At 47.1% G+C, this 23,773-nt stretch overlaps 2 protein-coding genes across 4 annotated transcripts in view; both read right to left on the bottom strand.

Moving 5' to 3' along the window:
• The window catches only part of LOC146869156 (Y+L amino acid transporter 2-like), a 181,392-nt gene that overhangs the window by 93,951 nt on the left and 63,668 nt on the right, over positions 1 to 23,773 (bottom strand). The gene's annotated exons all lie outside the window — the stretch shown is intronic.
• Positions 14,591 to 23,773, bottom strand: part of LOC146869157 (uncharacterized) — a 31,515-nt gene continuing 22,332 nt past the window's right edge. The window contains exon 4 of the mRNA XM_085599657.1: positions 14,591 to 14,712. Within this exon, the coding sequence (XP_085455783.1) occupies positions 14,591 to 14,712 (122 nt within the window). The remainder of the gene's footprint in view (positions 14,713 to 23,773) is intronic.

Below are 23,773 nucleotides of genomic sequence, written 5' to 3'. Positions count from 1 at the left end.
CCACTATGCATGTAGGTCTCTAACCACCTACACACTTGTCTTTCACACCATCAATATCTGAGTCAGTATCCATACAGTACTTGCAAACACCCTGTCACTCCCTTTGCACTTCTCCAGTGATTTTTTCTGTAACATGAAGTAATCCATTAACTGTGCCAAAAAACAAACACATATAAATTCATGCAGGCACTCTCCTTGCAATACTCTAAACATTCAGTCAGTACCCAAGTACTAATGGAGTGAGGCAGGCCTTAGCACATGGATTGATTCAAACGCCTATCCACTATGCATGTAGGCCTCTAACCACGTACACAATTGTCTTTTACACCTTCAATTCGCCAGTCAGTATCCACACACTTCCAGCAAACACCCTGTCAGTCCCCTTACTCTCCTCTAGTGACTCATCCGGCACCATGTAGTAATCTTTACTGCACAAAAACCCGAACCCTTAAAAGATTCATTCAGGTACTATCCTTGCATTACTCTAATGTTTCAGTCAGTATTCAGGTACTCATGCAGTGAAGCATGCCTTTTGACAAGGACTCTTTGAAGTAACTATCCACTATGTATATAGTGGTCTAACCAGTTTTACACGTGTGCATCAGGCCTACTTTTCCACAGTTACTATGCATACACTCCAGCAAACACACTGTGACTGCTGTTGCAAACCCATAGTGAGTCTTTTAGTAGCATGTAGTGATCTATTCAATGAAGTAAAATTCAAACAACTGTGATTTCACTCAGTGTCTCTCCTTATAGTACTGTAATCATTCAGTCAGTAGTCTTTCAGTGAGGCAGGCTTTAGGGCATGAACTGCTTCAAAGTAGTATGCACTATGCATGTAGTGTTTTAACCATCGTCACACTTGTGCTTCAGGGCTATAATTTCTTAGTCAGTATTTATATAAAATGTGTTTATATAGTAATAGAAAAGTATAAATTGAAAAGTTATTAATATATATTTTTTGTGATTATTATTTACAGATACGGTTTTTCACCATTAAAATAGAGAAATCATGCCGGAAAAAGAAAAGAACAGAGAAAGGACAGTTACTTGAACAAAAATCAACCACAAGTATTGAATGAACAACATAATGTGGCTTAAAAGAAAAAATCTTCTGGTAAGATCACAAAGCAATGTATTAAAAATGTTTGTAGGACCAGACAGAATGTACAGAATACTGAAACCTCTGAGAATGCTTCAACTAGAAAAAATATTCAAAATAATAGGAAAAGCAAAAAAGCAAATGGACGGTCAAAGGAGACGAAGTATGGTAAAAGAAGGCAAAATCAGTATAAGGAAATACGCAAAAAAATATTTTACAAGAGAGTAGTACATAATTTGCTGAAAGATGTGAAGAAATATAAAAAGAGAGCTCTATTTTATAAAAAGAAGAAGCATATTGAAACCATTGTTGAAAAGGCTTTTGAAGTAAAAAGGGAACTATTTATTTTAGTATTAAACAGAATTCGATCACTAGATAAACCTATCAATTTAATGAAGGCCAAAAGTAGGAGGAAAAGAGTAATTAATAGAACACATTTTTGTGATTTTTTTTGGGAGAAAGGAAACACAGTTCAAGTTCAGAGCCTTTCTTTAATGAATAGAGTTATTTACAGAGCAATAATTTATTGAATGCAGTTGACACCAGTGGTCGAGGTTAGAAATGGTTGTCCAATTGACAAAGAGAAAATGGATGAAAGAAATGCAGAAAAAGTGATAGCTGATGAAGTTCTAGGGAGACGTCCTAAACACCCTGTTTACACTTGGGATTGCAGTAGTATTTGTAGTGTACGACAAGAATCTATTGATAAATTATGTAGTTTCTTACGAGCATATAGTAAAAAAAGTGTTAAACAAAAGATTAAGGTGTTGCAAGGACTAGACCCTTGCAGAGTGAGAAAAAATACTGGTTTGCAAGGTCATTACAGGGTACTCCATCACAAACGTGACAGAGTTTTATGTTCACCAAACCAACAGTCTGCCTGGCCTATTTAGGGTTGGGAGGAATGCCAGCTTTCCATCAACGGATCTCCAGTTGGCTCCCTCCAAATGGTACAACAGAGTATTGGAGGTTGGATGAAGGGCATTACACCACCCGCCCTAATTAGGTTTGATGATGTGATGTCCATTCTTTTCTCTCTGTCTCCGCCAAGGACCAGCAGTAAAAACAAATAATGGCCCCCACACCCAGGGGGAAAAAACTCTCTGGGTTTGGGGTCATTAGTTATTTGCTTTGAAAAACAAAAACTATAGTACAGTTTGGTGATCAGCTGTCAAAAACTATGGTGGCTACCCACCAAACGTTGTGTACCTTGACTGGAAACACCACCACCACAGTTCTACTCAAGGTACTGAGACCACCACAGGACTGCTGGTGATCTCTAAATTTGGAGGACGGCGGTACTGAATCTGCCAAACTCTAGATCAGACCCTTCATTTTTAAGCTTTAGGGCACTGGTAAGCTTCTTTTCCTCTAATGCTGCCCCACTTGTGGGAATAGACCGAGATCGCTGTTAGCATGAGCTGAATCCATTTTGGTTGTGGCAGCCATTTTAGTTAGCCATGTGCTGGCCATGTGCTTCTTGTCTCTTTATTGTTGCCTACTTTTCTATTCTGCTTGAGTCATCAGTTACAGTTAACTCCTTCAGCACTGAACCATAGCAGTGTATGATCAGTAAGGCCTGTAGCTGCTAGAATACACCTGTTTTGGACTAGAACTGTCAGGCTATTCCAACTGATGTAAGGGTTTTTGTTACTCCTCCCATTCTGTTGACTAAGTAGTTGTTAGTTGTCCATATATGTGAATAGCTATTGTTGTGTATACTTGTACCGCCTCTTTTTGAGTCTTCGTGCTTACTCAGCTACAAACTGGCCATAAAAGGCCCATGGTTTCTGTACCTCTGGTACTGCCTCATACATTGCCTGAGGGCTGTGTGTCGATGCAGTCCCTCTCATGAGTGATGATAAACTATTGTTTTGATATTACAGCTTCCGTGCCAATCTCTATTTTGTTGGTCTGAGGACTAAAGGACAAAGAAGGACGAACCCCTGCACTGGTCGGCCCCTGAAAAGGCTCACTCTTGATCCTGAGACTATTAACTAAAGTTGTCCATCTATGCGCTTCACCCTACATGGTATTTGGCATAAAGAATTCCATGTCTACTCTTCTCATCCAAATGAGACATAAGAAACAGTCCCACTTTGGGACGGTGCCTCTTGGGATGTTAGGATCACGTAACGATATGAACGGAAAAGAGTTGCCGATGTGGGATCCTACTCTGAAGCATCTGAACTACCACGAGTCCCGCTCTTGGAAAGTTGATTTTTTTTCCTAAATATATTAATTATTTATCCACAGTTGGAAAAAAATATATATATAAATATTACATATTTAATTTGCCATTCAATGAATTAAGATGAATAAAAATAATAAAATACCTGTATCAAAGATTGTATCTTCATCTGGCAAGAATTCTAAGATGGTGGGAATGATGTGGTCTTTGTTTGTGCCTGAGGAGGTTAAGCCCATTGAGCCCAAAGCTCTGTAAGGCCTGCTACTTAAGGGTCCTTATCGCAACATCACAAAATGGGAGTAACGGCCATCTTAACCGGTCCACTACTCTAAATGTACTGAACATTAATGGGTTGTATTTTTTGTGTTTCGAAGTCTACTATAGGGTGATGCCACTGCTTACCCACTACCCTAAGGACTCTTCTTGGGGACTGGGGACAAACAGTGGCTACAGGGCAGTAAACATTGTGAGTACTTTCATTTCTCATTGGTGTTCCAAGCGCCACCAGTACTGGGGCACTGGTAATGGACAACCAAGTTCATCATGTGGGCACTTTGCTCTAGGCACTAACGTCCAGCAGCCAAGGCTAGATGTAGAAGGTGTCTTTCATGCCTGATTACGAGAGGCCCAGGTGGATTGAGGTAACAAAGGCATCTGATGATAATCGGGCACTGAGGGGTTTATTGAATGCTACAATTGAGGCATATTCTGAGTTTTTGGTGAATAACAAATTTGCAGATTTTGAAGCTTACTGTTCCAAAAATCCACATGTTATGGTTAAATCTGTACACTTTTTCCTTTTAAGTTCAGGTCAGCTTAAGCTTTTAAAATTGAATGAAGGTTGGGGTCTTCATCATACCTCATACTTACTGAGTGCAGTACATACCGCACAACTCAGAATTCCGATCCCTGCACAAACAAGGGCTTTGGGCAGGGGTCGGGAAACTCTGAAACGCTCATGATCATGGCCTTAGTAGATGTCCTGGGCTCCTTATTCAGTCAGTCAGTCAGTAAAACTTTCTTTTGCATCATTTCTGAAGCTTAAAAAGTAGGAGTATTTAGTCACGTATACACTCTTTTTAGTGGATGTCCCGCGTCTGCCAAACTCAACAGGGTTGGACTGACCTATAGAGCAATGTGTAGTGTCCGAAGAGCTGGTCTGACAGGTGAGTAAGTGGGCTGTTTTTTTTATTACCTGTTTGTGGGTAGGTTTTAGTGTCTTGTGGGCAGATTTCCCTACTATTACCACACACATTGCCTGCGGCAGGCTCAAGTCCACACAGTATTCCATAACTTGCAAAACATGTTGTAGCAGTCTCTCCTTTAGCTTACTGTCCAGGTCACCTGCACTGCCTATGATGTCATTGTCATGGCAATGGAATACTCTAGTTTGAATATCATGAGCTGGGCAGTTCCTGGAAGCTGTGGAGACGAACAGTCAATAAACCTTACACTTACCTGTCTGGTGTAATCACTTCAAATTTGGCGACGAGTTTGACTGTTCCTCTCTCCACCCACGTGTGCAGTGAAGGTCTTCTGTATTGCCAGAGTTTCCTGCCACCATTGATGTTTTCAGCACACAAGATCAACTTTCACGGTTTTCTATTGAAGAGTCCTAAGAAGAGTGGCTTTGATTTGGTCACATTTTGCATTTAAGACAGAAATTGCTGGCACTCCTGGATTGGTGAGCCCCCTTCTATGTTTTCACCTTGTGCGTGGCATTTCTGCTAGCGAATTTTATCTTGGGAGTGTGCTCTGGCTAAACTTGCATTTGCTTGTATGCTGTTGTGACTCTTTTCCGCTTTGGAAGTGAAAGTTGCCGTTTCCTACCTGCTTTGGACACGGTTGTGTGCTGTTGTCCCAGCGTGAAAGTCAGCGTCTTTTCCGTTAAATTGCTGGGGAGAGAGGTCTCTCGCTGTCTGTGCCGTTCTGCAAATGATGACGTGATCGAATCTTCCACCGGAGTCCGCGTTGATAGATTTTGAGTCATTGAAGAGAAGTTTTCTAACTACAGTTGCTTGGTTACTGATCAGTTCCACGGATCAGTGTCGTTCAGGCTGTGTACGTCATTACGCTTTGAACGCGTGTGAGTGGAGAGCTACACGTTACAAGGAAGGATATCTTTGTCTCTAGTTGCTTGGCAACATTGTCCACGTTGTGCGTGTCATAGTGAGCGGAGCAGTATGTCGGACACGTTTCTTTGTGAATACATCTTCGCAACGTAGTGCTGCAGCTGCAGTGTCTCATGCGTGTCTGCTGAGGAAAAGACACGTTTTGGTATGCGCTTAGAGGGGGCGTGATTGATTGTAATCCTGGTTCTTCAAGTGAATAGACTTAAGACTCTGTTGAAGGTATGCGACCACGATAAAGATTTCTTTGCCGTTTTACCATACAAGTACTGCTGCAGAGGCCAAGCAGCTATTGGGACATACCATCTCCTCCGTTGGCATCGTTTGGAGTGATACTTGGTTTTAATTTATTTTCCTTTTCACAGGTGGACTGTGCTAATGGTTACAGAATATTTCTAGCATACCTTTTGCATTGTTTAAGTCAATTTGATCAATACTGGAGTTTCATTTATTATCTATTTCACAGGTGGACTGCTCTAATAGTTACAGAATTCCGCTAGTGTTAACATTTTTACTTTGCAGGTGTTTTGCTGGTGAATTTGTTTGTTTTTATTTGTATTTAATTATTTATTTTTTAATGTGTTTTGACATTGAAAGTATTCTAAATTGAGCTTATCATGCAGAATGTACAAGCCCCTCCACCCTTTTTACAGCTTCCAGGTGATCCACCAGTCAAATGGAAAGTGTGGTACAGAGCATTTGTAAAATATTTGGATGCGATAGGTGGTTCTAGATTTAGTGCTGAGAGAAAATGTTTTATTCTAGAGCATAATCTAGGTTTTGAGGGTCAAGCTGTTTTAGAACATCTACCTCCTCTTGTGGTGGAAGAGGGAGTAGAAGAATTAAATGTTTATGATCAAGCTGTTGGTATGCTGGAAAAACAGTTTAATGTGGAAAGCAGCCTGGTCTTTGCTAGACCCAAATGTTTTACCAGAAGAGTGATGAAAGTATATTATCTAATGTAGCAGCTTTACGTATTCTGGCATCTGAGTGTGAGTTTGAACATTTTACTTCTCAACTCATTAGGGACCAAATTGTTGTACATTGTAGAGACAGGAAAGTTCAAGAGAAACTTCTCACCCTAAAGAATCCTTCTTTGGAGGAAACGATTAGTATTGTAAAAAGTATAGAATTATCTCAAAAATCCTCGAAAGAACTCAAACCTGAGAAAAATCTCGTAGGGGCTGTTAAAGATCAAAAGGATTCGAATGAGAAAATACAGAGTGACAAGTTCAAGTCTAATTCCGAGCAAAAAGGGAATAGATTGGTGTGCAACAAAACAGATAAAAAAGGTCTTACTCGAAAAATGTATGTAACAAGTGTGGTTTCCCTTCACATTGTACTAACTCTAGAGTATGTCCAGCAAAAAATGCTGCTTGTCGCAAGTGTGGGAAACAAGAACATTTCGCAAAAATGTGTGGGTTTCGAGGAAGCGTCAATGTTGTGTACTCTGAGACCAAGTATGATCCTGTGTGTGAAGTGGTGAGCTCACTCACTGACTTTGTTGTGGTTGTGAAGGATGAATCTGACGATTTTGTTGATCATATAGTTGATATATTCGTGGATGGAAGAAATATTAAATTATTGGTGGATTTTGGGGCGAGGATGACCATGATTACTGAGGAATTGTTTGAAAGTACCTGTGGAAATAGACCTCTCAATCCGCCTGATAGAAGTCCTGTTTCTTATGAAGGAAGGAGAATAGATCTACCAGGATTTTTTGAGACTTCCTTAGTTTAAAGACAGACACATTCGAGGGAAAGTTTATGTGGCGAAAAAGGGTCTCAACATCCTAGGTTGGTATCACAAGCGATTGTTTGGGACACGAGAATAAGTTTCAGTTGTGAGTGAACAACCTTGTGGTGAGAGTTTAGTCTATTGGTCAAAAACATTTCCCAAAATTTTTGGAGACGAACTAGGATGCATTACAGGGTTCAAACATTTAATCAATGTAAAAGATGGTGCTTTTCCAATAAAACACAAATTACGTAATGTGCCATTTAGCTCGAGAGATGATTTGTCTTCTGAACTTAAGAAAATGTGTGAGAGTGGAGTAATTAAACCTATAGAGTCATCTCTCTGGTTATCTCACTTGGTGGTCGCGAGGAAAAAGAATGGGACACTCAGGGTTTGCATTGATTTGCGCAGTCTTAATAGGGAGATATGGATTGACTCCCACCCTCTTCCTCATATTGATGATATTCTTTCCAAATTTGCTGGTGCTAAGTAGTTTTCAAAGATCGATCTAGCCTCGGCATATCATCAGGTTGAGTTAGATCCGGTCTCGAAACACCTCACAGCTTTTGTCTCTCCTGTTGGGACTTTCCAATTCCGAAGGATGCCTTTCGGATTAGCATCGGCAGCTTCAGTTTTCCAGCGTATCATGGAAAAAGTTTTGGAAGGGGTCACAGATACTGTAGTCTTTCAAGACGATATCTTAGTGTCAGGAAAGTGTAAGGATGAACATGACAGAAATGTTGCAAAAGTTTTGGAGAGATTGGAAAGTAGGGGGATTGTAGCCAACAAACTCAAATGTGTTTTTGGTGTGGAGTCCATTGAGTACCTGGGTCACCGGATTTCTGGTTATGGTATTGTACCAACAGAGGGTCTCATCGAAGCCATTTCCAACGCTCCGTGTCCCACCTCAAAAGAACAGGTTTCTTCATTTTTGGGTCTGTGCGAATTTTATACTAAATTTATTTCTAACTTTGCTGCCAAGACTGTCCACATGAGAGAATTACTTAAGAAGAAAATGGCGTTTGTATGGAGTGATTTTTGTCAGGAGGAATTTCTGCAGATTAAGAATGAGTTAGCTTCCTGTAAAATTCTTACTCTTTATGATCCTGCTTTTCAGTGTACTGTGGCTGTGGATGCAAGTCTGGATGGTCTTTATGGGATGATTTCTCAGGTCAAGCAGGGTAAGGAGTATACTGTAGGTTTTGCCTCCCGGGCTCTGCGTCCGAGTGAAAGAAACTATTCTGTCATTGAGAGAGAATCGCTTGCGTGTTGTTGGGCTGTTGAGCGGTTCAAATGTTTTTTGTGGGGGAAGACGTTTACTCTTCTCACTGATCATAAGCCTCTCATTCCCATTCTTGAGGGCAGGATTGAGAAAGATCATACTCCCAGAATTGCAAGGCTCAGCTCAAAGTTGTTGCAATATAATTTTGGCGTGGCTCACATTCCTGGTGGGAAAAACACGAGAGACGATTATCTTTCAAGGTCTCCTTTACCTTTAGGAGAACAGGATTGCAATGACAATACCAATGAAGAGTGTTTGATTGCTGCGGTGGATGCTTGTTGTGTGGGTTGTTTTTCTGAGTGTGATTGGTTTTCTGGAATGGAGTCGGATGTTACACTAAAAAAAGTGAAAGATTTTATCGTGTCAGGTTGGCCAAAAGAGAAACATCTTGATAGTCATCTTCATCCTTTTGCCAAGGTTGCTGAGGAACTCACATTGGAGGGTGGAGAAATGATCTTACGGGGGATAGGTTTGTCCCTTCTGAGTCTCTCAGAAGTCGTATCATTGACTTTGGTCACGAAGGACATCTGGGTCAGACGAACACAGAGAAAAGAATTTGCATTGTGTATTGGTGGCCCTCCATGGACCGTCAAATAAATGATGTTGTCGAGGGTTGTGTCACATGTTGTACTAGTGATAAAGCCATAAAGATTACTTCACCTCCAGTTCTGCATGTGGAAACTCCTGAGGGTCCTTGGTTGCAGTTAGCTATTGACTTTGTGGGACCTTTCAATGTTCTACCCAATAAACATAAGTTTGCTTTAGTGGTTGCGGAATACTTCAGCAAGTGGTGGGAGGTTCATTTCATGACAGATCCTAATTATTTGGAAGTCATCAGATTTTTACAAAGTCTCTTTGCTAGAGAGGGTTTTCCTAAGGAGATTGTATCCGATAATGGTGTACAATTCAGGTCCAAGGAAATGACTGAATTTTTGAACCAGTGTGGAATTTCTCACCAGCGCGTGGCTCTATATCACCCACAGGCCAATGGTTTCATTGAGCGCACCAACTGTATTCTCGTTGAGTGTGTTCAGTGGGCTGTTTCAGTCAGGGTTGATATTAAAGAGGCTGGCCAGAGTATGTTGTGGGCACATCGTACTACTCCGAGTGTTATTACAGGCTCCAGTTCTTTTGCTCTACTCAGAGGTAGACAAGCGTATTTTCATATGTGTCCTGCATGGATGAAGAAATGGGGTTTGTTATCAAGGTGCCGGGAAACAAGTGAAAAGAAAGACATGCATTCTTTTCTATCACAAAATGATTGTGGTGCACCCCAACCTGTGAGTACTGACGCGCATTGTTTTAAGTCTGGGATAAATGTGGGAGATTGGGTGAGAATTAAGTCTCATCACAATATTCCAAAGGGAATGTCCAAGTTTGCTTCTCCTGTTAAAGTGGATGCTACATCACGTTTTACTGTGAGAGTCAAGGGAAAAAAAACGGTGGAATTTGTCCAGAGTTTACAAAATTCCTTTGAAGGTTGTGATGCTCATGGGTCTTGAGTCTGAAAACTTAGTTCAGCCTCAATACGATCCAAGAAAATCATTTGTTAAAAAGAGTGAGTAGAGACCTTCCAAGTTCGTGAAAACTTCTTTGAAATATGTTCATCCACGAAGGAGTAGTAGGACAAGAGTTCCACCCAATCGTTTGAATTTATAATCTATTGTATTATTCCTTACAATCGAACTCTATTGTATTGTTCTACACACCGGCACTGGCTATTATGTCTTTGTCATGGTTTTGGAATACTGCTGTGTGGATCCCATGATCTGTTGTATTATTTTATACAATTGAACTTTATTGTTGTATTGTTCTATACAGCTGTATTTTCCTGCTAGTTCATCTTTCTATCTATTTCTTCTTCCTTAGGTTTTCTCCTGTCCTTTGTGTTCAGCATCTTTTGCTTTTCTTCCTGTAGTTTTGTTAGGTCTCGCTAGCGTTGCAGCGCGAAAGCGCTGCCATCGCTTTGCGAGGCATACAGTATACACTATAGTGTGGAAGCTTCGTGGAAGCTCCGCCCACTCTCCAGCCCATCTTCTTCATTGGCTTAGGTTACAAATGCTGCCTTCTGATTGGTTTGTAGCATGTTGGTCCCTCCCCATGCCAGCCATGTCAGTCATTTGTGTCCTTCCACGGCTATTGGCCCCTTTACTGCACAGACTACTTTCTTTTCATGCCCAAACCCCCTCCTGCAATCCAACGCCCTGACCTGGCTTATGTACATTGAATTGCTCTGTGTATTTATTTCCTCTCTCCCTTCTTTGTTTGTTTGTTTATTTATTTATCTATCATTAAGTGATACAGCCCATGCAGAGGCTCGAACCCTGCTCTCCAGCTCCAAAGTCGGCAGCGTTATATGCTGAGCCATCTCCTTGCTAAAAGACAAGCCCCTTAAAGGGCTTTATTGCTGTTTCCTTCACCGAGTCACACGCCCACTCACCTTACACCCACCCTTAACCCTTTCCTCCCTCCCACTTTCCCTAGGCTCCCCCTTAACTGCATGGGAAGTGTGTTCCCTTCATAACACAGAAGTGTAGAAGCGCTTTCACTTTCAATGTAAACAGCGTCTCAGCTTGACTCTCTTCCAGAGCCGCTCCCTGCCAGCCCTCGCAACATCCACGCGTGGTGCTGTGCATTAGAAGAGGTAATGGTTCTTGTGTCCCTGAGTGTTCGGTTCGTCCATCGCAGTGTCTTGTCCGTGGACTATCTCATGCTGTGGTGAGTCTCAGCATCTCACGGAAGCAAACAGCTGCTCGTGTGACCCGCACAAAGCCTCGCGCCCAGAGCACTAGTAGCCACTGGCCTCCCCGAGGATGTGCGCGAGCCGCTGTCCTCAGGGTACCCTTGCAGCATGCACTGCCCTCCCCCGCTGCAGTTCCTGAAACAATGCAATTAGGGCAGATTCTGCAACACCGGGGTAATTCTAGACCCTACAAACGATCGGCATTACAGAAAGAAAAAAATGGGGCTGCTATGCAGAGAAGAGTCCTAAAAGCAGATATTGAAGTTTCACCACCGAGGGATCGAGTGACCCGTGGACTGCAGGTTGGTACTCAAGTCAGTGCGCATGCGCACGCCGGTTGCATTTCAGCACACAATAAGTGTTCTTCCGTTCTCCCCAGACATTTGGGAAAAGCCTATGAACCACTGCAGAAGGGTTCATATTTCAGATAGATTTTGAATGTTTGGATGTGTTTTCAAAGCCCACAATACAGTTTAATTCGTATTAACCGGCGACGTTTTCTGATCGCTTGTGACAGAACGGAAAGAAGGGAAAAAAATCAATTCTCAGCTTTTGAGCTCAGAAAGGGGAGGACACGTCACCAGCCTCCTATTCTGTGAAAGTGTGGGGGGGGGGGGGGAATTGGGCAGGTGTCAGGCTGGAACACGAGATAAGTTACTTGTAACTGAATGACCTGGCTTCGGATGGATTACTCCGATAACAAGCCCCGAAATAATAGAGCGCTTCAAAAGCAACGGAGCTACGGATACCAGAGACCACACGCCATTTATAATACACGGATTATTTACAAACATGCAAAGCTCTCTTTCCCCTACACCCAGGGGGGGTCGTAAGATTTAAAAGGTAACCAGCCACGTCATTTCTCCAACACGCAACCACAAGGCTTTCCCAGGGATCTTTACAGATTACTTTTACGTAAACCAGCATTTCTGTGCCGGGTGGAATTCTACATGACAGCTTGTCAAAGTTGCCCAAAACTCGGTTGTAACAAATAAAACCTATACAGACAATACAAAATAGAATTGGCTAGCCTAAGTAGAGTAGAAAGGACGCCAGGGGCCCTGAGGCAAGCTGGGAAAATTGCCCCTTAGACTGTCAGTGGGGTAGTAAACAGCAATTATCACGGTTCAAGGGACGCTCAGCAGTGGGTCCTGGCATCACGGCACCTCAAAATAACTGATCAGCTGGGAATTGTTAGAAATATAACCTTAAAATAGGATCCCAGACATCTTTCGTAACGTCATTTTTATTTTTGCAGATTTATATAGTGTGAACTCGACCGATAGGCATTGTTCCAGTGGCCCTCAAAATATGCTAATCAGCTGGAAATTGTTAGAAATGTTACCTTAAAATACCATCACAGGCATTTTTGTTAACGTCAATTTTTTCAGTTTTATATTGCAGGAACTCGACCCATATAGGTTAGAGCGCTTCACACGAGCACACGTTACATAACATATTGACACTGTTGACACACAATCATTTTTTGGGGGCACGGGGAGATGAAGTGATTTGCCCAGAATCACAGGATGTTCAGCGTCATCGCCGAGACTCAGTCCCCAGCTTCTAAGTCAACAGCTCTGCGCTCTTCATGTTGATCTATAAAATGGAGCTAACGAAAGAACACAATTTTAAATCTCCCATAGGATTGTTTATGATTGTGAAATACGTGTTTGTTATAGGCATGTGGAGTATGTTTAACAAATATTAGCATTTTAGTACAATAAAAACGGCGATATCCCAAATATAGAACATTCTTTGATAAAACGTGACTTGTTCAAACTCAAAGAGCCAGTCATGTGCCTGCCTATAGGGCTGGGCTGTTTTTTAAAATTATTTATTTAATTGCGTGAATTTGACATGTGCATTAAAGCGCGTTATAATAGAACCAGACGCTACACATAAGGCACAATGATATTGAGTGATTTGCCCAGAATCACAGGATGCGGAGTTGACCCCGGGATGCAAACCTGTTCCTAGTTTCAAAGTCTCAAAATGTGGCCACAGAGGCCCTTGAAACACAGCAGCCACACCGTCCATCTTTACTGGTAGCAAGTGTATTTAGCATTTAGGTTTCAATTAGAAATGCATATAACTGGTTCTCCCTGCATCATTACAAAGAATCCCAATTTTTAGAAACCCCCAACTTTTCTTAAGTGTAGTTTCTTTGCAGATTTATATAGCGCGAACTCTCCCCGAAGGTATTGGAGCTCTTTAGCTGAGCACAAATACATTACATTACACTGCCCAAGGACACATTCATCCTTGGTAGGCCCCGGGAGATTAAGCAATGTACCCAGAATCACAGGGTGCTGAGGCGACGCCGAGACTTGAGCCTGGTTCCCCACTTCCAGAGTCCGCAGCTTTGGTCTGCCGATCTGATAATATTTCAATCGCTATTACCTCAATGTACAGTTCACTGAAAAGGCGGCTACATGTGAGTGTGCAGCCCGCGTCTCATTGAGTGATTGTGCGAGATATACTCACCATTAGCCTCATTAATCACCTCCACTTCCGCCTCTGCACAGAGAGGGCACTGTGATGTCCGGTGTCTGTATCCTCCATTCTCTCTCCCGTCACAGGGCACCACATCCCACCAGTGGGAAAACCAGCATTCAGAAAAGAACTGATGGCTTGGCACTCAGAGAAGGTGGGTAGCGACCCTGCCCGCCTTGCAATTTTGCCAAATGGCCCCTCCTAGCCAGCCCTGTTTTTCCGGCCACCATGAGTTTTGTTTCTGGGTGTTTGTAGTTCGTGTTTCCGTGCTAGAAGTTTGGGTTTAGAAGTTCCGTTGTGGAAAATCAGGTTGGTAAACAATTCCTCCATAGCAGTTGGTGTATTGGACTTAACTGCCCATGTGCGAGATAGGAATCCATGCATTGATGTAGGTCCTATAGTCTATAACTATATACAGTGGGTAATGGTTCTGCAATAGTGACCCGTCTGGACCATCTCCACAGCTCCCAAGTGGCTCCTTGTCGTCTGGTATTTTCAGCCAGTGGTGACAATTTATCCAACATCATTCGACATGCTGGGTTCTCGAGGCCATGTTTACAGTGTCACAAGTTCCACAATGCACCATATTTTGGAAAAACGCTAGGCGTAAGTGAAGAGGCCACGCATGCGTGGCCACTGGACACCTTGTCTTTGGCAAAGTTCATCTTCCTGCAGGGCCGGCTCAGCCAGGTATCATTCTAAGGTTGTGAATGAACTAGTGTTAGAGCCAGTGCTTGTCCGATGATGGATACAGGACCAACAAGATTTGGAGTCTGCCCTGTGATATGTCATATTATGCGAGAAGATGTACCCCATGCCGTACATTATAAAGATGTAGGAAGTCTTCAAAGCATTGTTTCCTTCCTTAGGGCATAGAACTCCAAGGCAACCTGTATACTTTTCAACTTCAGGTGGCCGTATTTGATTCACTATCCCACTGAATCACACCTTTACCCAAGTCCCCGTCCCCTGTGAGATCCTTGGTCCCTTGAACTTCTCTTGTCAAGAGCTGCGCTTGTTGCAGGGAACCTGTAATGCACGTTAGATGTGCCTTAAATATAAGCACGCCAACGAGTAACTTGTTATTCACTGCAAACACTTGTAAGCTGTTCAGGTCACTCCGTCAAAGGTTCTACTGGTGGGGAGCCCTGTCCCCCCTGTCTGCCCGCTCTGTGTGTATATGGGATGTGTAAAGCGCCAACCTAGACAGAAAGCACTGGAGCAGGGAGAGGGGCAAAGGCAGAGATGGTGTCGGCAAGCGAATGGAAGGGTACCTGAGTTCAGACGGTGGAAGTGACTACCTCGTCCTGATGAAGTGACCTTTAAAGAAGTGCATCGCCATACAGTTCCTAAAATGGACCATGGCTGGCACGGGTCTCTAAATCCATAGGGCGGATTATGTTATTTCTTCTGGTTTGCATTGCATTACTTATGCCTCTTTGTGCTCGTAGTGTTGCCGTTGCTGCACTGCTCTGCACACGGTACAGGTAACACTGCCATCGCAGCCGTGCTCTGCATGCTAGATACGGTTAATACTGGCACTGCCACGCTGTCGCTGCAGGTAGCACTGCCATCGCAGCCGTGCTCTGCATGCAAGATACGGTTAATACTGGCACTGCCACGCTGTCGCTGCAGGTAGCACTGCCATCGCAGCCGTGCTCTGCATGCTAGATACGGTTAATACTGGCACTGCCACGCTGTCGCTGTAGGTAACACTGCTATCGAAGCCGTGCTCTGCATGCTAGATACGGTTAATACTGGCACTGCCACGCTGTCGCTGCAGGTAACACTGCTATCACAGCCGTGCTCTGCATGCGAGATACGGTTAATACTGGCACTGCCACGCTGTCGCTGCAGGTAACACTGCTATCGCAGCCGTGCTCTGCATGCAAGATACGGTTAATACTGGCACTGCCACGCTGTCGCTGCAGGTAGCACTGCCATCGCAGCCGTGCTCTGCATGCAAGATACGGTTAATACTGGCACTGCCACGCTGTCGCTGCAGGTAGCACTGCCATCGCAGCCGTGCTCTGCATGCTAGATACGGTTAATACTGGCACTGCCACGCTGTCGCTGCAGGTAACACTGCCATCGCAGCCGTGCTCTGCATGCGAGATACGGTTAATACTGGCACTGCCACGCTGTCACTGTAGGTAACACTGCTATCGCAGCCGTGCTCTGCATGCTAGATACGGTTAATACTGGCACTGCCACGCTGTCGCTGCAGGTAACACTGCTATCGAAGCCGTGCTCTGCATGCTAGATACGGTTAATACTGGCACTGCCACGCTGTCGCTGCAGGTAACACTGCCATCGCAGCCGTGCTCTGCATGCAAGATACGGTTAATACTGGCACTGCCACGCTGTCGCTGCAGGTAGCACTGCCATCGCAGCCGTGCTCTGCATGCAAGATACGGTTAATACTGGCACTGCCACGCTGTCGCTGCAGGTAGCACTGCCATCGCAACCGTGCTCTGCATGCAAGATACGGTTAATACTGGCACTGCCACGCTGTCGCTGCAGGTAGCACTGCCATCGCAGCCGTGCTCTGCATGCTAGATACGGTTAATACTGGCACTGCCACGCTGTCACTGTAGGTAACACTGCTATCGCAGCCGTGCTCTGCATGCTAGATACGGTTAATACTGGCACTGCCACGCTGTCGCTGCAGGTAACACTGCTATCGAAGCCGTGCTCTGCATGCTAGATACGGTTAATACTGGCACTGCCACGCTGTCGCTGCAGGTAACACTGCCATCGCAGCCGTGCTCTGCATGCAAGATACGGTTAATACTGGCACTGCCACGCTGTCGCTGCAGGTAGCACTGCCATCGCAGCCGTGCTCTGCATGCAAGATACGGTTAATACTGGCACTGCCACGCTGTCGCTGCAGGTAGCACTGCCATCGCAGCCGTGCTCTGCATGCTAGATACGGTTAATACTGGCACTGCCACGCTGTCACTGTAGGTAACACTGCTATCGCAGCTGTGCTCTGCATGCGAGATACGGTTAATACTGGCACTGCCACGCTGTCGCTGTAGGTAACACTGCTACCGCAGCCGTGCTCTGCATGCGAGATACGGTTAATACTGGCACTGCCACGCTGTCGCTGTAGGTAACACTGCTACCGCAGCCGTGCTCTGCATGCGAGATACGGTTAATACTGGCACTGCCACGCTGTCGCTGTAGGTAACACTGCTACCGCAGCCGTGCTCTGCATGCGAGATACGGTTAATACTGGCACTGCCACGCTGTCACTGTAGGTAACACTGCTACCGCAGCCGTGCTCTGCATGCGAGATACGGTTAATACTGGCACTGCCACGCTGTCGCTGCAGGTAACACTGCTATCGCAGCCGTGCTCTGCATGCGAGATACGGTTAATACTGGCACTGCCACGCTGTCACTGCAGGTAACACTGCTATCGCAGCCGTGCTCTGCATGCTAGATACGGTTAATACTGGCACTGCCACGCTGTCGCTGCAGGTAGCACTGCTATCGCAGCTGTGCTCTGCATGCTAGATACGGTTAATACTGGCACTGCCACGCTGTCGCTGCAGGTAACACTGCTATCGCAGCCGTGCTCTGCATGCGAGATACGGTTAATACTGGCACTGCCACGCTGTCGCTGCAGGTAACACTGCTATCGCAGCCGTGCTCTGCATGCTAGATACGGTTAATACTGGCACTGCCACGCTGTCGCTGCAGGTAACACTGCTATCGCAGCCGTGCTCTGCATGCGAGATACGGTTAATACTGGCACTGCCACGCTGTCGCTGCAGGTAACACTGCTATCGCAGCCGTGCTCTGCATGCGAGATACGGTTAATACTGGCACTGCCACGCTGTCGCTGCAGGTAACACTGCTATCGCAGCCGTGCTCTGCATGCGAGATACGGTTAATACTGGCACTGCCACGCTGTCGCTGCAGGTAACACTGCTATCGCAGCCGTGCTCTGCATGCGAGATACGGTTAATACTGGCACTGCCACGCTGTCGCTGCAGGTAACACTGCTATCGCAGCCGTGCTCTGCATGCGAGATACGGTTAATACTGGCACTGCCACGCTGTCGCTGCAGGTAACACTGCTATCGCAGCCGTGCTCTGCATGCGAGATACGGTTAATACTGGCACTGCCACGCTGTCGCTGCAGGTAACACTGCTATCGCAGCCGTGCTCTGCATGCGAGATACGGTTAATACTGGCACTGCCACGCTGTCGCTGCAGGTAACACTGCTATCGCAGCCGTGCTCTGCATGCGAGATACGGTTAATACTGGCACTGCCACGCTGTCGCTGCAGGTAACACTGCTATCGCAGCCGTGCTCTGCATGCGAGATACGGTTAATACTGGCACTGCCACGCTGTCGCTGCAGGTAACACTGCTATCGCAGCCGTGCTCTGCATGCGAGATACGGTTAATACTGGCACTGCCACGCTGTCGCTGCAGGTAGCACTGCCATCGCAGCCGTGCTCTGCATGCAAGATACGGTTAATACTGGCACTGCCACGCTGTCGCTGCAGGTAGCACTGCCATCGCAGCCGTGCTCTGCATGCAAGATACGGTTAATACTGGCACTGCCACGCTGTCGCTGCAGGTAGCACTGCCATCGCAGCCGTGCTCTGCATGCTAGATACGGTTAATACTGGCACTGCCACGCTGTCACTGTAGGTAACACTGCTATCACAGCTGTGCTCTGCATGCGAGATACGGTTAATACTGGCACTGCCACGCTGTCGCTGTAGGTAACACTGCTATCGCAGCCGTGCTCTGCATGCGAGATACGGTTAATACTGGCACTGCCACGCTGTCGCTGCAGGTAACACTGCTATCGCAGCCGTGCTCTGCATGCAAGATACGGTTAATACTGGCACTGCCACGCTGTCGCTGCAGGTAGCACTGCCATCGCAGCCGTCCTCTGCATGCTAGATACGGTTAATACTGGCACTGCCACGCTGTCACTGTAGGTAACACTGCTATCGCAGCCGTGCTCTGCATGCGAGATACGGTTAATACTGGCACTGCCACGCTGTCGCTGCAGGTAACACTGCTATCGCAGCCGTGCTCTGCATGCAAGATACGGTTAATATTGGCACTGCCACGCTGTCGCTGCAGGTAGCACTGCCATCGCAGCCGTGCTCTGCATGCAAGATACGGTTAATACTGGCACTGCCACGCTGTCGCTGCAGGTAGCACTGCCATCGCAGCCGTGCTCTGCATGCTAGATACGGTTAATACTGGCACTGCCACGCTGTCACTGTAGGTAACACTGCTATCGCAGCTGTGCTCTGCATGCGAGATACGGTTAATACTGGCACTGCCACGCTGTCGCTAACACTGCTATCGCAGCCGTGCTCTGCATGCTAGATACGGTTAATACTGGCACTGCCACGCTGTCGCTGCAGGTAACACTGCTATCGCAGCCGTGCTCTGCATGCTAGATACGGTTAATACTGGCACTGCCACGCTGTCGCTGCAGGTAACACTGCTATCGCAGCCGTGCTCTGCATGCGAGATACGGTTAATACTGGCACTGCCACGCTGTCGCTGCAGGTAACACTGCTATCGCAGCCGTGCTCTGCATGCGAGATACGGTTAATACTGGCACTGCCACGCTGTCGCTGCAGGTAACACTGCCATCGCAGCCGTGCTCTGCATGCAAGATACGGTTAATACTGGCACTGCCACGCTGTCGCTGCAGGTAGCACTGCCATCGCAGCTGTGCTCTGCATGCAAGATACGGTTAATACTGGCACTGCCACGCTGTCGCTGCAGGTAGCACTGCCATCGCAGCCGTGCTCTGCATGCTAGATACGGTTAATACTGGCACTGCCACGCTGTCACTGTAGGTAACACTGCTATCGCAGCTGTGCTCTGCATGCGAGATACGGTTAATACTGGCACTGCCACGCTGTCGCTGTAGGTAACACTGCTATCGCAGCCGTGCTCTGCATGCGAGATACGGTTAATACTGGCACTGCCACGCTGTCGCTGCAGGTAACACTGCTATCGCAGCCGTGCTCTGCATGCAAGATACGGTTAATACTGGCACTGCCACGCTGTCGCTGCAGGTAGCACTGCCATCGCAGCCGTGCTCTGCATGCTAGATACGGTTAATACTGGCACTGCCACGCTGTCACTGTAGGTAACACTGCTATCGCAGCCGTGCTCTGCATGCGAGATACGGTTAATACTGGCACTGCCACGCTGTCGCTGCAGGTAACACTGCTATCGCAGCCGTGCTCTGCATGCAAGATACGGTTAATACTGGCACTGCCACGCTGTCGCTGCAGGTAGCACTGCCATCGCAGCCGTGCTCTGCATGCAAGATACGGTTAATACTGGCACTGCCACGCTGTCGCTGCAGGTAGCACTGCCATCGCAGCCGTGCTCTGCATGCTAGATACGGTTAATACTGGCACTGCCACGCTGTCACTGTAGGTAACACTGCTATTGCAGCTGTGCTCTGCATGCGAGATACGGTTAATACTGGCACTGCCACGCTGTCGCTGTAGGTAACACTGCTATCGCAGCCGTGCTCTGCATGCGAGATACGGTTAATACTGGCACTGCCACGCTGTCGCTGCAGGTAACACTGCTATCGCAGCCGTGCTCTGCATGCAAGATACGGTTAATACTGGCACTGCCACGCTGTCGCTGCAGGTAGCACTGCCATCGCAGCCGTGCTCTGCATGCTAGATACGGTTAATACTGGCACTGCCACGCTGTCACTGTAGGTAACACTGCTATCGCAGCCGTGCTCTGCATGCGAGATACGGTTAATACTGGCACTGCCACGCTGTCGCTGCAGGTAACACTGCTATCGCAGCCGTGCTCTGCATGCTAGATACGGTTAATACTGACACTGCCACGCTGTCGCTGCAGGTAACACGGCTATCGCAGCCGTGCTCTGCATGCTAGATACAGTTAATACTGGCACTGCCACGCTGTCGCTGCAGGTAACACTGCTATCGCAGCCGTGCTCTGCATGCTAGATACGGTTAATACTGGCACTGCCACGCTGTTGCTGTCGCTAACACTGCTATCGCAGCTGTGCTCTGCATGCTAGATACGGTTAATACTGGCACTGCCACGCTGTCGCTGCAGGTAACACTGCTATCGCAGCCGTGCTCTGCATGCTAGATACGGTTAATACTGGCACTGCCACGCTGTCGCTGCAGGTAACACTGCTATCGCAGCCGTGCTCTGCATGCGAGATACGGTTAATACTGGCACTGCCACGCTGTCGCTGCAGGTAACACTGCTATCGCAGCTGTGCTCTGCATGCTAGATACGGTTAATACTGGCACTGCCACGCTGTCGCTGTAGGTAACACTGCTATCGCAGCCGTGCTCTGCATGCGAGATACGGTTAATACTGGCACTGCCACGCTGTCGCTGCAGGTAACACTGCTATCGCAGCCGTGCTCTGCATGCAAGATACGGTTAATACTGGCACTGCCACGCTGTCGCTGCAGGTAACACTGCTATCGCAGCTTTGCTCTGCATGCGAGATACGGTTAATACTGGCACTGCCACGCTGTTGCTGTCGCTAACACTGCTATCGCAGCTGTGCTCTGCATGCTAGATACGGTTAATACTGGCACTGCCACGCTGTCGCTGCAGGTAACACTGCTATCGCAGCCGTGCTCTGCATGCTAGATACGGTTAATACTGGCACTGCCACGCTGTCGCTGCAGGTAACACTGCTATCGCAGCCGTGCTCTGCATGCGAGATACGGTTAATACTGGCACTGCCACGCTGTCGCTGTAGGTAACACTGCTATCGCAGCCGTGCTCTGCATGCTAGATACGGTTAATACTGGCACTGCCACGCTGTCGCTGCAGGTAACACTGCTATCGCAGCCGTGCTCTGCATGCTAGATACGGTTAATACTGGCACTGCCACGCTGTCGCTGCAGGTAACACTGCTATCGCAGCCGTGCTCTGCATGCTAGATACGGTTAATACTGGCACTGCCACGCTGTTGCTGTCGCTAACACTGCTATCGCAGCTGTGCTCTGCATGCTAGATACGGTTAATACTGGCACTGCCACGCTGTCGCTAACACTGCTATCGCAGCCGTGCTCAGCATGCTAGATACGGTTAATACTGGCACTGCCACGCTGTTGCTGCAGGTAACACTGCTATCGCAGCCGTGCTCTGCATGCTAGATACGGTTAATGCTGACACTGCCACGCTGTCGCTGCAGGTAACACTGCTATCGCAGCCGTGCTCTGCATGCGAGATACGGTTAATACTGGCACTGGCACGCTGTCGCTGCAGGTAACACTGCTATCGCAGCTGTGCTCTGCATGCTAGATACGGTTAATACTGGCACTGCCACGCTGTCGCTAACACTGCTATCGCAGCCGTGCTCTGCATGCTAGATACGGTTAATACTGGTACTGCCACGCTGTCGCTGCAGGTAACACTGCTATCGCAGCCGTGCTCTGCATGCGAGATACGGTTAATACTGGCACTGCCACGCTGTTGCTGTCGCTAACACTGCTATCGCAGCTGTGCTCTGCATGCTAGATACGGTTAATACTGGCACTGCCACGCTGTCGCTAACACTGCTATCGCAGCCGTGCTCAGCATGCTAGATACGGTTAATACTGGCACTGCCACGCTGTCGCTGCAGGTAACACTGCTATTGCAGCCGTGCTCTGCATGCAAGATACGGTTAATACTGGCGCTGCCACGCTGTCGCTGCAGGTAACACTGCTATCGCAGCCGTGCTCTGCATGCTAGATACGGTTAATACTGGCACTGCCACGCTGTCGCTGCAGGTAACACTGCTATCGAAGCCGTGCTCTGCATGCTAGATACGGTTAATACTGGCACTGCCACGCTGTCACTGCAGGTAACACTGCTATCGAAGCCGTGCTCTGCATGCTAGATACGGTTAATACTGGCACTGCCACGCTGTCGCTGTAGGTAACACTGCTATCGCAGCCGTGCTCTGCATGCGAGATACGGTTAATACTGGCACTGGCACGCTGTCGCTGTAGGTAACACTGCTATCGCAGCCGTGCTCTGCATGCTAGATACGGTTAATACTGGCACTGCCACGCTGTCGCTGCAGGTAACACTGCTATCACAGCCGTGCTCTGCATGCTAGATACGGTTAATACTGGCACTGCCACGCTGTCGCTGCAGGTAACACTGCTATCGCAGCCGTGCTCTGCATGCTAGATACGGTTAATACTGGCACTGCCACGCTGTCGCTGCAGGTAACACTGCTATCGAAGCCGTGCTCTGCATGCAAGATACGGTTAATACTGGCGCTGCCACGCTGTCGCTGTAGGTAACACTGCTATCGAAGCCGTGCTCTGCATGCTAGATACGGTTAATACTGGCACTGCCACGCTGTCGCTGCAGGTAACACTGCTATCGCAGCCGTGCTCTGCATGCGAGATACGGTTAATACTGGCACTGGCACGCTGTCGCTGTAGGTAACACTGCTATCGCAGCCGTGCTCTGCATGCTAGATACGGTTAATACTGGCACTGCCACGCTGTCGCTGCAGGTAACACTGCTATCGCAGCCGTGCTCTGCATGCTAGATACGGTTAATACTGGCACTGCCACGCTGTCGCTGCAGGTAACACTGCTATCGCAGCCGTGCTCTGCATGCTAGATACGGTTAATACTGGCACTGCCACGCTGTCGCTGCAGGTAACACTGCTATCGCAGCCGTGCTCTGCATGCTAGATACGGTTAATACTGGCACTGCCACGCTGTCGCTGCAGGTAACACTGCTATCGCAGCCGTGCTCTGCATGCTAGATACGGTTAATACAGGCAACACTGCACCTTTCACCCATTTTTATGTGTCTAATGCTGGTATGTTAATGTCGCTTTATTTCTGTGCAAAGTTCTCTGGCCGCACTGCTGTTGTCACACTGTTCTCGGCTGGCATGAATATACTGCCTGTGTTTTGTTGTTTACATTCGCCTGGTGCAACACTACAGTGGGGTAACATTTGTACATTATAAACTAATATGATGTGCAATAAATGCAGCATGATAGCTGTTTGAACTTTAGAGTCCGAGTGCTAAACCTCTGTTCAGCCTTATCAATGTTTTTCAA

This window comes from Triturus cristatus, chromosome 1_1 (genome assembly GCF_964204655.1).
Source record: "Triturus cristatus chromosome 1_1, aTriCri1.1, whole genome shotgun sequence".
NCBI classification, from domain to species: domain Eukaryota; kingdom Metazoa; phylum Chordata; class Amphibia; order Caudata; family Salamandridae; genus Triturus; species Triturus cristatus.
This window is presented reverse-complemented; position numbering and strand designations above follow the sequence as displayed.